Raw genomic sequence first — 14,019 nt, 5'->3', positions numbered from 1 at the left:
AGAGCTGTTTGTCCGTCTGTATCTGGAAGTCCAACAGGATCTTAGCTCGGCCATTCTCAGTCAGAAAGAAACTTCTTTATTTAAAAATGAAGTTTTTTAAAACCCATGTTTGATTGTTGAGTTTCTATAGTACTGTTGGTTTGCCTGATTTTAGATGGCTTTGTGCTTTTACCTGAGCTATCTGGGCCAAACTGGGGCTTCTAAAAGCACTTTACATGAAAGCTAAAGAGCTTGGAAAGAAAGCTTCTTCGGTGTTCTTCAGAAACCATTTCTCCTAACTTCACTATATATGTTACACAAGGAGAGAAGATGTTATCACATGGCTTGCATTTAAGAAGTATGTTGATTCATTACCAGAAGCTGTGTCAGCATTTCCTTGACCTACATTGTTTAGAGTGAGTTTGTGCGTAGGTGTAGTTACTAGCGTACCATTTTCTATGTTTCAGAAAAAACAGAAAAAGTTGATGCAGTTCAGCTTAATTTGTTTGTTCCTGTTTGTTTCTTAAAGTGATAAAAGTTACAACTTGATGTGAGTCGAGATAATCAGAGCTCTGCGGATGTACACACACACACACACACACACACACACACACACACACACACACACACACACACACACAGAGTAATTGTCACTATTTCACTTTGCTTTTTGATAAACGAAATTCCTTGCAACTGCATTTGAACACCCGTATCACATTTTACACCTTGAATTTGACTTTCACATCAATCCCTGCTAATTTTGTTTGTTGCTGAACATTTCCCCCGATGAAACTGTGAAGCAGATTATAATTTTCCCAACAACTTCAAAACGACGGAGGGGTGCAGGACAGCTTCCACACCTTTGTCTGACACCTTCTGAAACATTGAACGTTTGTGCAGGGCAATTATACTTTCTGTAGCAGGTCAAAATGGGGTCAAATGAAAAAAAAACCCCAAAGACCTTAAGAGTTTTGAAGATTTCATAGTAAATATGCTACATGATACAATCACACATAACACGCACAGTTAGTCGGCACGGAAACAAAACTCTTTTCGAATATCAGCCGCGTTTCTTAAGAAAAGGTGACAGTCAGAGCGGAAATGCATCTCACATGTTGCCAGCACACCAACTCAGTGTGCCGGCGTATAACCGCTGCTCGACTGCAGACGTTACAGGATACCACAGGAGGGCTTCACAGTTACGCTGGGCTTTGAGGCAACACAGTCATGCTGCTGGTGAGTCGAGCTGCTTTATCCTTAACTTTTATCGGTGATTATTAAATTAGAGCCACTTTTAGACAATGTAATGTAAAAAAGTAGCACATTTGATTTCTGAACACTTATTTCATGACGCTGTCCCAAAATCAGGATGCCGACATTTTCCCTAATCTGTAACGCACGGCAGTGATTAAAAACAAAATGCCTTTTGGATTTATTCACTGATTATCCAGCCAACTAGGAACTGGCAGCAGTCGTAAAGTTCTATTTTCTTTGCTCACATGTGTTCTAGCTGATGAAGCACTTTGACACGCTGTGGCCTGCGCGCTCTTGTCTTGCTTAGGTGTTGAGAGCTTTGCTGGTCCTGAGTTTGGCTCCCCTGCTGCACGGCGCCAAGAAAAGCCAGTCGGTCTCAGCAAAGCTGGGGCCCAGAGCTGGACTGAAGGGCAACAGTGTGAGGTTGGTTATAGATCCTTCAGTGCTGCCGCACTTCACCGCAAAATCTCCCTCAAGCATCGCCAACATGTCTCTGTCACCGTGGACGTACATGTAAGACCCTGCTGTTATTCATCTATGTTTCACTGGGCCATGTTAATCTTTAGGTTACAGTGTTTTTTCTCTGACCCATCCGTCCGCAGTGACTCGTCCGTGGACTCTCGTTTGCCCAAGCATATCTCAAACGCCCAGTGCCTCACCACTGGCTGTCTGAGTCCACAGGGGGGAGGGGAGGATAGAGGCCTGGAGGCTAAACCCATCAAGTACGAAGTTCTGGTCCTCCACAGGTGAGCTGCTGTGGAAAATACTCGCTTTGCACTTGGTTTTGTTTTCATCAGAACAGCTAGAATTGCTCTTGTGTTCAGTTTCAGTTCATTTGCAGACAGCCCTGATAATAGAAAGAATCCAGATTGAAGCTCGTTGAGCACAAAGTACATAAAGAGACAACAGCCACAGAAATGTAGGAGCTCAGTGCAGGGATACAGTTTTCACCATCATCATCGGTGAAAGCTGTTCTACCAACGGAGCGCAGTCACAGACAAACACGGCGCTGGCGCTTGTTGGACATTTCTCTCCGTACTTCACGTCCTGATATGACTGCGCAGGTCTCAAACAGGAAGAAGCAGCAGGTCTTTCCACTTAACCTAGAAAACAGGAGCCGCTGGGTGTTTCCATGCCGATGCCGACTGACCACATTTTCTTCCTCACAATTTCTTTCTTAATATTTTAAACTTTTTAAAATCATCAGCTAAATTCAAAAACTGTAGATACGTTACAAAGTGTATCCAATGGTTTTCAATTAGTGTGCGGTGATCACTCGGACTTTAGTTTTCAAAGAAAGGACTCGTTTTGTTTCAAATGTTATTCGTTTGTTGTTCAATAAATTCTGTGGTTAGTTTGTTTGTCACAATGTGATGCGCAACATTTAGCTTTGAGGGTTTTTTTCTCTCCAAAACTTTGTCATGAGTGGCATTAAAAATATTTTTTTACTATTTAGTACTAAACGTTACTTTTAAAAAATACTTTACATTACAGTATTTACAATATTTAATAATTTATACTACTACTACTAATAATAATAAATTAATACCCTGTCATTAGCCCTTTGGTATTTTTCCTTTACTTTTACTAAGTTTACTTTTTAATTAAACTATTTTTAAAACTATTTTTTAGTATTTTAATACACTTTGTGTGGATATGAACTGAAATATAAATCATTTTGAATCTAGTCTTCAAAGAAATCCCAAAGAGCTGCTTGTGTTGATCTGGACGTCGCGTTTTCAGTCGGACGTTTCGTCGCTCATCCAACTTCCTCAGAACAGAATCCACATTTTGGGATTTCCTTGCCTGGATAAGCATCAACACGTCTTTAAAGATTGTTTTCTCACACGTTTGTCACTCGGACCTCTTCCCAAACATCAGCGAATGAATGTGGGCGTCTGGTAGCTGAATAATGTTGAGGGTTTTTTGTTTGTTTTTTTAAAGTTTTGTATTTAGATCAACTATATTCCTCAATTTTCCAAAAGATACATCAAATGAGTCTGCAGTCACCAGGTATCACTGTTTGATAAACACAGTTTTAGAGGGTCCACGAGTGGGCGACGTGGATTCTTCAGCCTAATCTGTAACGTTGTGATCAGGGCCGTCCCATTTTGTGCTTTTGTCATCAAATATAGCTCCATATCACCCGGGCTGTTTGGCACTGTTGTCATGCTGCAGAACCAATCAGATCCATCCTTTGTGGCAATCTGTGATAAAAACACAAACATCCTGAAAAACCGCAGTGCAGGTTGTGTACAGTGATGTGTTAGTTAGCAGGTCAAAGGCATTTCTATAGAAGCAGAACCACAGTATACATACAGATGTACGTTCTGGTTTTTCACTGTTGTTTCCCATATAAACCACATTCAAGACAAAACAAAGATGTTTAGAAAGTCGTTGCATAGCTTGCAGCCTTTGCAAAATACGTGTAACTGAATTAAACTGAGAGCCTTCATTTCATTTATCTCCCCCACATTATATAAAGCCCCTTCAAACACAGTGCTCTCGAAGGGGCTGTAACCTTTCAGTTATATATTTACAACTCTTTCCTGCATCACCACAGGGTCCTCAAACCGTCTAAGAAAAAAGGGAGGAAGGCGAGGAAGCAGTACATCTTCACACTGGGGACAGAGGTGATCACAGCTGGCTGTACCTGTGTGAGGCCCACTGTCATACCTCAGGGGTAGGAAGGCGACGACTTGTGATGAACGCATTTCTTTCAGCACGCTGTTTTTACCCTGTACTAACCTGCATTCTGCAAGTTTGCTTTAAGTTATAACAGGTTCAGATATGAAAGTAAAATGTGTAACATGAAAGAGTCATTTTTGACCTGTGTGATGTTTTAGTGCTTGCGTTTCCCCGTCTTAGCTGTTAGCAGTAGGGCTTGCTTTGTGACTCTGATAGCTTTAAACAGCTGCAAAGTGTGTGTCTGCCCCCTTGTGGTCGCGAGGGCTTTATTGTAACTTTAATCAGAGATGGTAGATGAAAGAATGTGAGCCTTGAATTGTTGTTGACATTATTTGTACATGATAAATAATATTAATTTTGTGGATATGTGTCTTTTTTATATTTGTTCCTATTTTATTCCTAATTCGGTATTTTGCTTTTTACATTTTATACGAACTATTTTCATTTCATTGTAAACATTATAATTCATAATTAAAAATGTGTATCTTTAACATCTGAATCAGCTGTGACACAAATAATAAACTCAGGTCAAATTATCTTTATGTTAATAAATGCATTTCACAGTATTTTTAATGACAGCATTATTTTTTGTTGGTCGCTCCTTTTTTTGTAAAATATTATAGACTCACATACATGTAACTTTCATTTTAAGCTAAATATTAATTGACTATAGTGGCACTCGATGTCCATCTGCAAGCTGCCTTGCAACCCACCTTCATCCCAGCTCATCCTTTCTGCAAGTAAGTGCTTATGCGATACCCCCAGCCCCTGGGAGACACCTTTGACTGCTTTTTCCCTTGTAGGTAGCAGCTTATCTCTGCCTGCCCCAAACTATGATGTAGTTTTAGTCATAATTTAAGCACCTAAACTCATTTAGGGTCAGTCTATTTTTTGCCAGCTGAAGATTATCGAATACTAAATCTGAAGTTGATTCAGTCGACTAAAATATAAATACATAAAAGTTTGTGTTTTTACCGAGAGTTGCTCTACACGTTTTACAAAGTGTCTTATTTTCTTTGACATCAGTTGCGAGATGTGTCCACTCTTTGCTTTCTCCTTGGCATCGACATTTTTTATGCTTTTTCAGGAGAAACATAGAGCATGAGAGCTAGTTGTACTTCCACCTCCGTTTCCTAGGGACTGAATGGTGTGCGTGGTAAACTTTGCTACACGAGGAGCTTACTTCTGATTGGATCACTTCCAAACTCCTCCCACCTTTCTACATGACTTGATTCGATTCGATTGAATCTCGTCTCTCCAGAATTTTCTCATCTCATTTTTATTCCGGGACAAAGTCTCGGCACATTTCATCCTAGTTTTTCTACAGATTGCATGCAGTTGCAAACTGATAGCAGACTGAATGTCTTATGGCCATTTTATCACCACCCTGGTGAACCAACGTCGCTTTGCAAGTTGAATACACAGAGTGGCAATCATTGTGATTGTGCTGTGATATCCCAGCTACCAGTGTTTGTCTGTCACGGAAATCAGTGTCAAAAATATCACCATCAAATCTGAAAATTATGAGAAAGTTCGAGTTCAGCCAAGCTGCTTTTATTGATCATGCCAAATAGGTACAATCAACCCAGCCTTGAAGATATACAGCAACACACAGTTACAGCAAGTACAAAGCCCATGTACGACTCCCCCGTTACAGCGCAAACATTTGAGACACTTCAATCAAATCAGCATGACCAAACCACTTAAGCACATTTGATCCCCATTTTAATGTTTTAGGTTGGAATTGCTGTGAAAACCATAAACAATCAGAGACACCAAAGCAAGTCGGTCAGATCACAAATCGACCCACCGAAGCCAGAAATACGTCCAAACTGTGAACTGCAGTCAGTCACTGTTTCACCTCCTCGTAATGTGAATGTTTTTACTGTATATGTTCACTGCTCTTCTGGTATGAATACCGTGTGTGCTTTGACTTGTGCTTAATGAAATAAGAGTGCAATCAGTGCTCTAACTCTAAGAGACTCAAATGCATGTCACTGATCTACGACTACACTACAGCTAAAGTCCCCCCCCCAGTTATTTGTTTCATATTCATAAAGCATTAGTGAGATTCACAGACAAACCCCAGACGGAGTGAAAGAAACAGTGAGAAGTATGAGCATGTGGACCGAGATCACTTTGTGTTTTCATATTTAAAGCTGGTCCTGTGTATTTAATGAATCCTGGTTTTCAGTGGAGTGGAGTTGGTTATGGCTGAGTGAGGCTCTGAAACTACTGTGTCCAGTCTGAATAAAGCACATCACAGATTTTCAGGTTTTATGAGGTAATGATCACATACTTAGTCTAATTGGAGAGAAACTGCGTCTCTGGCTGTGCCAAACTGGAAGCGTTGCCAAGAAAAAACACAGCTTCACTAAAATCATCTCCTGATGCTGAACACAGAAAACAGGAGCTCTAATTCCTTTTTTTTACTCAGTCATGATTGGATGGCTGTTCCACTTTAAAAAACATTAGCGCCGACGTCCCCCCCCCCCCCCACCCTCCCACGTTCCTTTAGAAAAAAGAGAAATTTTAACATCAAGAGTGGCTAAACTTTATACAGCTTGCTCAGAATCATCGCAGCATACATCAAATATGAAAACCAAAATCTGCCCTAGTTGCTGTTGAGTTCTTCTTTTAATGCACTGTTTTCCCCCTTTTTATTTTTTTTCGTCTACCGGCAGGCCTCCTCCTTCATCTCCTTGTTCTTCCTCACTTCCTCTGCATGTTTGTCCTGCCAGACACAGAAACATGAGTGCCATTATCATTTAGGAAGATATTTTCATTAATGAAGGAGACGCCGGCGTAAAGGTTTGAATGAGAGCGAGTGGGGAAGAACTGAAAAAACTTTATTTCATTGCACTAATATTCATGGTTGCTGATCAGGTTTGTGAGCAGTGCCAAACCAGAAGAGAAAGTTCAGCTGAAGCTTCGCTTCATTTACACTCAAAAAACTCGTGTTTAGCTCTCAGTGTGTGTTTGACGTTTTGCTCAATATGTCTCTCATGTCTGTAACTTTGTAGCTGAAACAGTAAAAACATGAACTTGTTGATGTTCACTCTGTGTTAGACTAAAACCAGCAACGTTTCATTAGTGTTGCTACAAGTTGCCTGGCAACAAGTTGCCTGGCAACAAGTTGCCTGGCAACAAGTTGCCTGGCAACAAGTTGCCTGGCAACAAGTTTGGGTTCAGAAATAACACACGAGACAGTAAAGAGTCGTTTTCACAGTCTGCGATACACATGGACAAATATCAGTGTAACTTCATCCGAAGCTATTAGCTGGCTGTGAGAAAATATAAAACTGCTGCCCTCTAACTTCAAAGCTTGCATAAATCCTTTTTAGCAAGAGAAAAAGAAGAAAAACATTCAAAAGTCAAATTTAAAAGACAGTTTGCAATAATGTAGCAAACCTCCCCACAGACTCCCACGTTTAACTGTCCAACTACGCTGCACCAAACAGCAGGTTTACAGCCCAGTACAAAAACGGTCCCTGCCATATTAACTCTACGGTGGGTCAGGCTCATCCATCTGGATACAGATCAGGCTTAAGGTTAAGGGCGTGGCTATTTATGATTGACAGGTGTGCAGGGAGCTGATTCCTGTCTGCAAAAGCAAAATAAAAAGGAGTTTCTACGTTATCCCAGGATATCATGAAGACTGGATGAAAAGAGAAGCAGCAGAGTTTGTCTCTCCAAAGTTAAACGTGTTCTGTTTGAACAAAGACACATAAACGACCTTTTCATGCTGCTTTATTTTACTAAAGTCAAAGATGGGCCAGATTGCCTCCATAGTTAAAGCACAAATACATGTGCATATATAAAACATATGGTTGGCCTGGTGTCGTAAAAGTAACATTAATATGACATTTGTGACAATGCTGTCGAACTACTACATGTCATATGTTACACTGACACATCAGCACCACAAAAACCTTGCTCAGCATTATCAGCACTAGATTTTTACCTAACCCCCCCAAACAAAAATAATGGTCCCACGTGGGAGATGAACCCTGGTGTTCTGTGGCTGTCTGCTGTGTGAGAAACCACACAAAGCAATGATTGTTTGAGATCAGTTTGCAGACCTCCCCTCTAACGGTCGGGAGGCTCGGGGCTTAATCGTGGCCACGTTACCTTCTCCTGCAGCCTCTCCAGCATGGCTGCCAGCAGAGCCTCCCTGTTCTCCTTGTTGGCCTCCATCTTCTGCTCCAGCTTCTCCTTGGCGTTCTTGATGAAGTTGTTGTTCTCCTCAAAAGCTTTCTGGATCACCTCGCGCTCATGCTCTCTCTTCTCCGCCAGGTGCTTCAGCAGCTCCGCCTCCTGGCACTGGAGGAAGATGGAGAAGTGAAGGCAGCTGCTCATCCTTTACACAATACTCAGACTGCAGGTGATAAGCAGGCTGTTTGCAGTTTTCACCTATTTCAACAAAGTTCAACTGTCAAACATGTTCTAGTTGAAGGGTGCAGACACAAACTGAAATGTGTGCGGTTGTCAGCACCTGTAATCTTTGTCCTCAGGTGGGCCAAACCTCATAACTAATACATTAGATCACTGTGAGCCAGTAAAGCCAAAGAAATTGGAATTGCCTCGTTTCCAGAGAGCGCTCTTCCATCTCTAACAATCTTTTCACTCTCCTCACCTTTCCCCTGTTTGTCTCTTGCCCTCGCTCCATCATCCTCTCTGATGGATGAATATGAATCATTGTCTTTGTGTCCTCACAGGATTGTCTCTGCTCTTTCATCTGCCTCTTTTCATCTCCCCCAGCTCAGTTCCTTCTTTCCGTTCACTCCAATACTCCCTCCCACTTCCCCTTCATTCATTTTAAGCCTATTTCCGTCTCTCCGATAAATCACACAAAGAGTGTTAACAGATGTTTAACAATGGCTGAACGAGCCACAAACAGCGGATGTTTTCTGGCGGTTCAGATGACGCGCCCGCTCCCTCACCTTTCGCCTCTCTTCAGCCGCCTCTAACTTCTTCTGGATCTCCTCCAGGGATGGGTCGCGGCGCTGCGGCATGGAGGCATTGAGTTCAGGCAAGCCGTCAAAAGACGGGGGCTTGAGGATGACCTCGAAGGCCTGGCCCGATGCGCGTTTGTTCAGCTCGATAACTTCTACGTCTTTGATGACGCACCAGGCCAAGTCCACTGCATCTGTGTTGGTGGATAGCAGCATTTACTGTCAGAGCTGAATCCATGACCTCATCTTTGTTTGTCTTTAACATCGCCATCATGTTATATTTTAAAACATGGAAACACGTTCAGAGAAAAGAACAAGAACAAAAAGATCTTGAGTCTATTCTGTGTACTGGAGGATGGCTGAACGATAGCAGCAGGGTTGGTTTTGCTTCTTTTAAATATATATATCTATTTAAATAAACAAACACAAACCCTTCCTCACAGGCAAGCCAGCGTTTTGTTCATCTCCATGATTCAACTGAAGCTGGACTAATGTGCTGTATCTCGAGGTTAGAGAGACCAGTCGTCTATAATGAGATCCCTGTAAACAGACCGACTGAACTCACTTTATTTAATAAGAAATGTCAACGTGTGCTTTAAAATCGAATCAAGCTAAATGTCTGAGTATTTATACAGTTTCATACATATTAGGGGGTTAATCAGTAATTTTTTTGCATTTAAAATCAGTTCGGTCTTTTCACAGATCTTTAATGGTTTGGAAGGCAGTTAAATCATAGCTAGATGTTTAGAGTTGGTGCCATAAATAGAGGAATGTGTCTTTATGATTACACAATGAGATGCTGCTATAAACATAAATCAAATATTCCTGGGACGGAGCCTCGGGGAACTTTGTAATAAGGAGGAAAGAGGCCTGGATGCTGAATGATCACTGACTGTGCTCAAAACTCAAACTTTCACGTTTGTAAAAGTATGACGTGGTCAGCTGCACCAAACACATTTCAAATCAATAAAGAGATTATAAAGGTTCCTTGTGATGTACCAAGAAGTATCCAAGATCTATCGCTTAAATAGCAGCAAACACATTTTATTGTCACTATGCACACGTACAAAGAGCTGGATAAGAAAGAAGGATGGGGTTCAAACCCACGCGTGCAGAGCACAGTGGATGAGCAGTCCGTCGCCTTGGCCACTCGGACACCTCGTCTGACAGCTGGAGCAATGCTGGAGCATAAACTTAGGCTGAAATGCAAAATGTCAATGATTTGGAGAGTCTGGTTTACTTTGAGATCGAATGTTTTACTTTAGTCAGAGATCTGGAGGAAGAACACAGAAAGTGTTTCACTCTGTAGAAATGACGCCAAGACCGAAATATAAGTTATATGTTCAGAATTTAGTTGCAGTTTGCAGTCACTCCTGATCTGTTATAACTTTAAAAAGATTCAAATTTAGATAGAGGGAAACAAAACTGCTTCTTGCTCACTTTTAGCTCCAAAGGTGATTATTTAGAAAGACCCAGAATTAGGACAAAAGGATCAGCGTGCGTCAGCACTGACTGTGGGCCTGGGTTTACTGCAGATCTAATGAGACATCTGTGGATGAGATGTTCTTGTGTTTGTCTGTAGTTGCTGAAGTTGCTGGTTTTAGACAGACAGGAAGAGAGGAGCTGAAGTTTGAGGAGCATCAAACTTCAGCCACAGAGACTGCTGTCGGTCTTTTATAAGCGACTGTACCCCTAATAAACACCAGTGCTCGTGCAAAGGAGATTTTTTACCTTCTGCCTTGTAGGTCGGGTTTTCTGCAGTGCGTGGGTTCAGGCATGAGCAGAACAGAGACACCAGGGGGAGCTCTTTGACCTTCTCTTTATAGGCTGAGGACACACACAGAAGATCAAGCTGAATCATGAGCACGCAGTCGAGGACTGACGACGTAAGTCATGCTCGTTATGTCATACCAGCGGACATAATAACGACACGCTGCACGACACAAATACTGCATGCTCATATTTGAACAGATCGGTCGCAGTATAGTGTTTAAAGCAGAGGAGCAGGGCGTGTGAGGTGAACGGGTTTGTGCTGCGACTGCATTTACCTGCCAGAGTCATGGTCTCACTGCAAATGTTACTCTCCAGGGACGCTGAAGATCCTCCTCACTCTGTCAGAGAGCTGTGCAGGGACAGAGACAGAGAGCACTGAATGCAGGAGCATCGAGGGCACAATCTGAGAAGGAAGAAGCTGAGGAGACAACAGCGTGAGCCAAAAGTGTAGAGCAGCCAAGTCATGATTATTGGACTCATGCAAAGCTGTTCTAGCAGAGTCAGAATAAAAAGATAAAGGCGGAGCGTAATGCAAAAATCCCACCTGAGAATAAACTTTAAATTAAAGCTCACATTATCAGATCAGAGCTCTTCAGACAAAAACTATTCTGGGTAAAGATCTCTGACCTTCTCAACAACAGTTACCTGACATGTAGAAAAAAGTCAGAGTCAGTCGGGTGTTCCTGCACTTTAAATGTTGTTGTTTCACCATTAAAAATGGAAAAAAATAAAGTAAAATGTTCATCAAACAGCAGAATGAAGCTCTGCTGTTCTAGTTCGTCTCAGGCTACTAAACTGTTTCTTTTGTTTGTGTGCGTTGAGAAACTTTCCTGGGGTGGCTGTAGCTCAGGTGGCAGAGCAGGTCAGCCACTAACCAGAAGGTCGGTGGTCCGATCCCAGGTTGCCTCCAGGCTGCATGCCAAATATCCTTGGGCAAGACGACGTTGCCTACTGGTGGTGGTCAGAGCGCCCGGTGGCGCCAGTGTCCGGCAGCCTCGCCTCTGTCAGTGCGCCCCAGGGTGGCTGTGGCTACAATGTACACACCAGTGTGTGTGTGTGTGTGTGTGGATGACTGAATGTAGTGTAAAGGTCCTTAGGGACTGAGTAAAGTGCTATACAAATGCAGGCCATTTACCATCTATCAGATACTGTAAATGTGCAGAAAGTCGAACATCCAGCTGAAGAAGCTGCAAGTCAAGCATATTTTTCGAGGCGTGGCAGAGAAGCTGCTGCAAACCTTCTACAGACCTTTAAAACACCGCCTTTGCCTAACAAATTCAATAATTCATAATTCAACAATAATTCTGTTTTTCAATGAATTTGGCAACTGAAAAAAAGCAGATTGCACCGAGGCACAAAGGCAGCAGAGTAGAACCACCTGCCGTCGTCTCCTCCTCAGATGGTGATAGGTTTGTAGCTTGAACCTATTCGCTGGAACGTTGAAGACAATATAATTACACAGCAAGCAAGACACGAAGTAGGCAAAGTTCTTCATGTTTCTCGTGCACGGGAGAGAACCGGACAAACGCCGTTCCTTCGCTTGACCCCAGTTGCTCTCGTCCGCTCCCCCGTAACACTGCTCTTTTATTGAGGTTACATGAATATGCATAGGTTCATTAACATACGACATATACATACACACAAAGAGTACCTTGCCTTTGTGTGTGTGTGTGTGTGTGTGTGTGTGTGTGTGTGTGTGTGTGTGTGTGTGTGTGTGTGTGGTCAGACATAAATGACAACTCTAAGCATATATGAGTAGATATTTCTAAGCATAAATAACAATCACCAATACAAAACCTAACAGATGGTCTCGTCAGCACTGAGCTGTTATAAATGTGTCTCTATCAAAACTTCTATCATTTCTTTAACTCTGAACTGTTTCAATGAGCCTGATCGATAATCCAAACAGACACACTTATCTGCCTCATCGGTGCTCTAAAACATTTTGTGTGCTAATTGGATAATCTCATCCTTTTAGATTCTGGGAGTGCTCTGCACAGCTTACTGACCCTTCCTCGGTCCACTGCACACACTAATTACGTTTGCTTAAATCCTGGGAACCAGTATCACTGGCATGAGGACACACACCCAGCTCACTGTGAGGTCGAAAACAATAAAGCAACATTTGAACGTCATGTGACAGCTGGGGTCCTTGATACAGGCCTAATTGAGACATTTGCTATCTTCAGACCTTTCCCACTGTGTTTTAAAGGTAAGTGACGGAGCTCCCACCAGCCAGTGGACAACGTCACCGTGGCTACACCCATCTTTTATATTTGATCTCTGTGTATGATGTTGTTCCCTTTAGATTTAGTTGAACTCACCATCTTGAAAACCTAGAGGATGGAGCTTTGTGGGATACACTGTAGCCCAAATCAGGACCTTTTCTCAACCTTACATAATAAAAGAAAAGCAAATAACAAGTGAAGTCTAAATTTAAAGGCGCTCTGTCTTCAGACTGAAAGTCAGATGTACTTGGAGCGATGTCTACCCCACACGCGGCCCCATTACAGTCAGCATTCATCAGTCCTGTTAGTTCTTCTCAATTTCTCATGTGAAGAGTGCCTGCTTGTGTCGTTTCTGACATTAGGAACAAACGACTGGCATGTGTCACATTAATGATGTCCGGTCCCACTCTGTTAGTCCATTAAGGCCTCAGTCACGGGCTTAGAGACTGGTCAGTGACAAATGAGTATGTATTACCTGACTGGTTGCTGAGTGGTTGCTGGAGATTACTGGCAGTCGCCACAGTCACCTGCAAACAACCCAGCCGCATGTAGTGAAGCTTGACCAAGTGTGATGCTGACTGGAAACCACTTAGTGAGTAGTTGCCGAGGCTTGTAGACAAGTTGCCATTCCCCATGCAAGCTAGGAGTGCAGCCAGAAAGTGAAACTAAGCAGAGTCTTTGATCGAAACTTAAAGTGTGGTGTGACGTAGAGAGCACCTATATAAATTATTATTATTATTATTATAAATATCTAGGCTTCCGTTTGTGCTTCAGACCTGGGGTTGTGTGTTCAGGTCTCCATATCCCAGATATGTAAAATAAAGATCATTTTTAAAGTAAAAGGACCACTTTTGAGCCGTGTCTTTTTTGGCCGTAAAGAATCCAAAACAACCAAATTTAATACAAGCAAACCTGTATACCAGTTGGCAATTTAGCAACTTCCTGCAACCACTCACACCAGTGATGTGTGACTAGGTTCAACCAGATGCAACCAGTTGGGGAATACTGTTTATTTTCTAGTGACCAGTGGTTTCCACTCAGTCTTCAACCAGTTTGCTATAAATTAGAATCCCATTTAATATGATGGTGAATTGATATTAAATGATGCTAAACACTGCCAGCACTAGTGCTAGCTGATAACT

General features: G+C 42.2%; 2 protein-coding genes across 2 annotated transcripts; one reads left to right on the top strand and one right to left on the bottom strand.

Annotated features, from left to right (window-relative positions):
* The first annotated feature begins 610 nt into the window (after positions 1 to 610).
* On the top strand, positions 611 to 4,281 carry il17a/f3 (interleukin 17a/f3). Its single transcript, XM_026193794.1, has 4 exons — positions 611 to 1,215; positions 1,541 to 1,746; positions 1,836 to 1,979; positions 3,797 to 4,281. Exons 1-4 carry the CDS (start codon positions 1,207 to 1,209, stop codon positions 3,918 to 3,920), a joined length of 483 nt encoding a protein of 160 aa, XP_026049579.1. The 5' UTR covers positions 611 to 1,206; the 3' UTR covers positions 3,921 to 4,281.
* A 1,172-nt stretch (positions 4,282 to 5,453) lies between these two features.
* On the bottom strand, positions 5,454 to 10,998 carry stmn4 (stathmin-like 4). Its single transcript, XM_026142880.1, has 5 exons — positions 10,925 to 10,998; positions 10,608 to 10,703; positions 8,865 to 9,070; positions 8,053 to 8,244; positions 5,454 to 6,655 (listed from the first exon to the last, which is right to left on the bottom strand). The coding sequence occupies exons 1-5, from the start codon at positions 10,935 to 10,937 to the stop codon at positions 6,596 to 6,598; spliced, it is 567 nt and encodes a 188-aa protein (XP_025998665.1). The 5' UTR covers positions 10,938 to 10,998; the 3' UTR covers positions 5,454 to 6,595.
* Positions 10,999 to 14,019: the final 3,021 nt, after the last annotated feature.

Source organism: Astatotilapia calliptera, chromosome 15 (assembly GCF_900246225.1).
Source record: "Astatotilapia calliptera chromosome 15, fAstCal1.2, whole genome shotgun sequence".
Lineage (NCBI taxonomy): Eukaryota > Metazoa > Chordata > Actinopteri > Cichliformes > Cichlidae > Astatotilapia > Astatotilapia calliptera.
The sequence above is the reverse complement of the archived record's forward strand: the minus strand, read 5'-3'. Positions and strand labels throughout refer to the sequence as shown.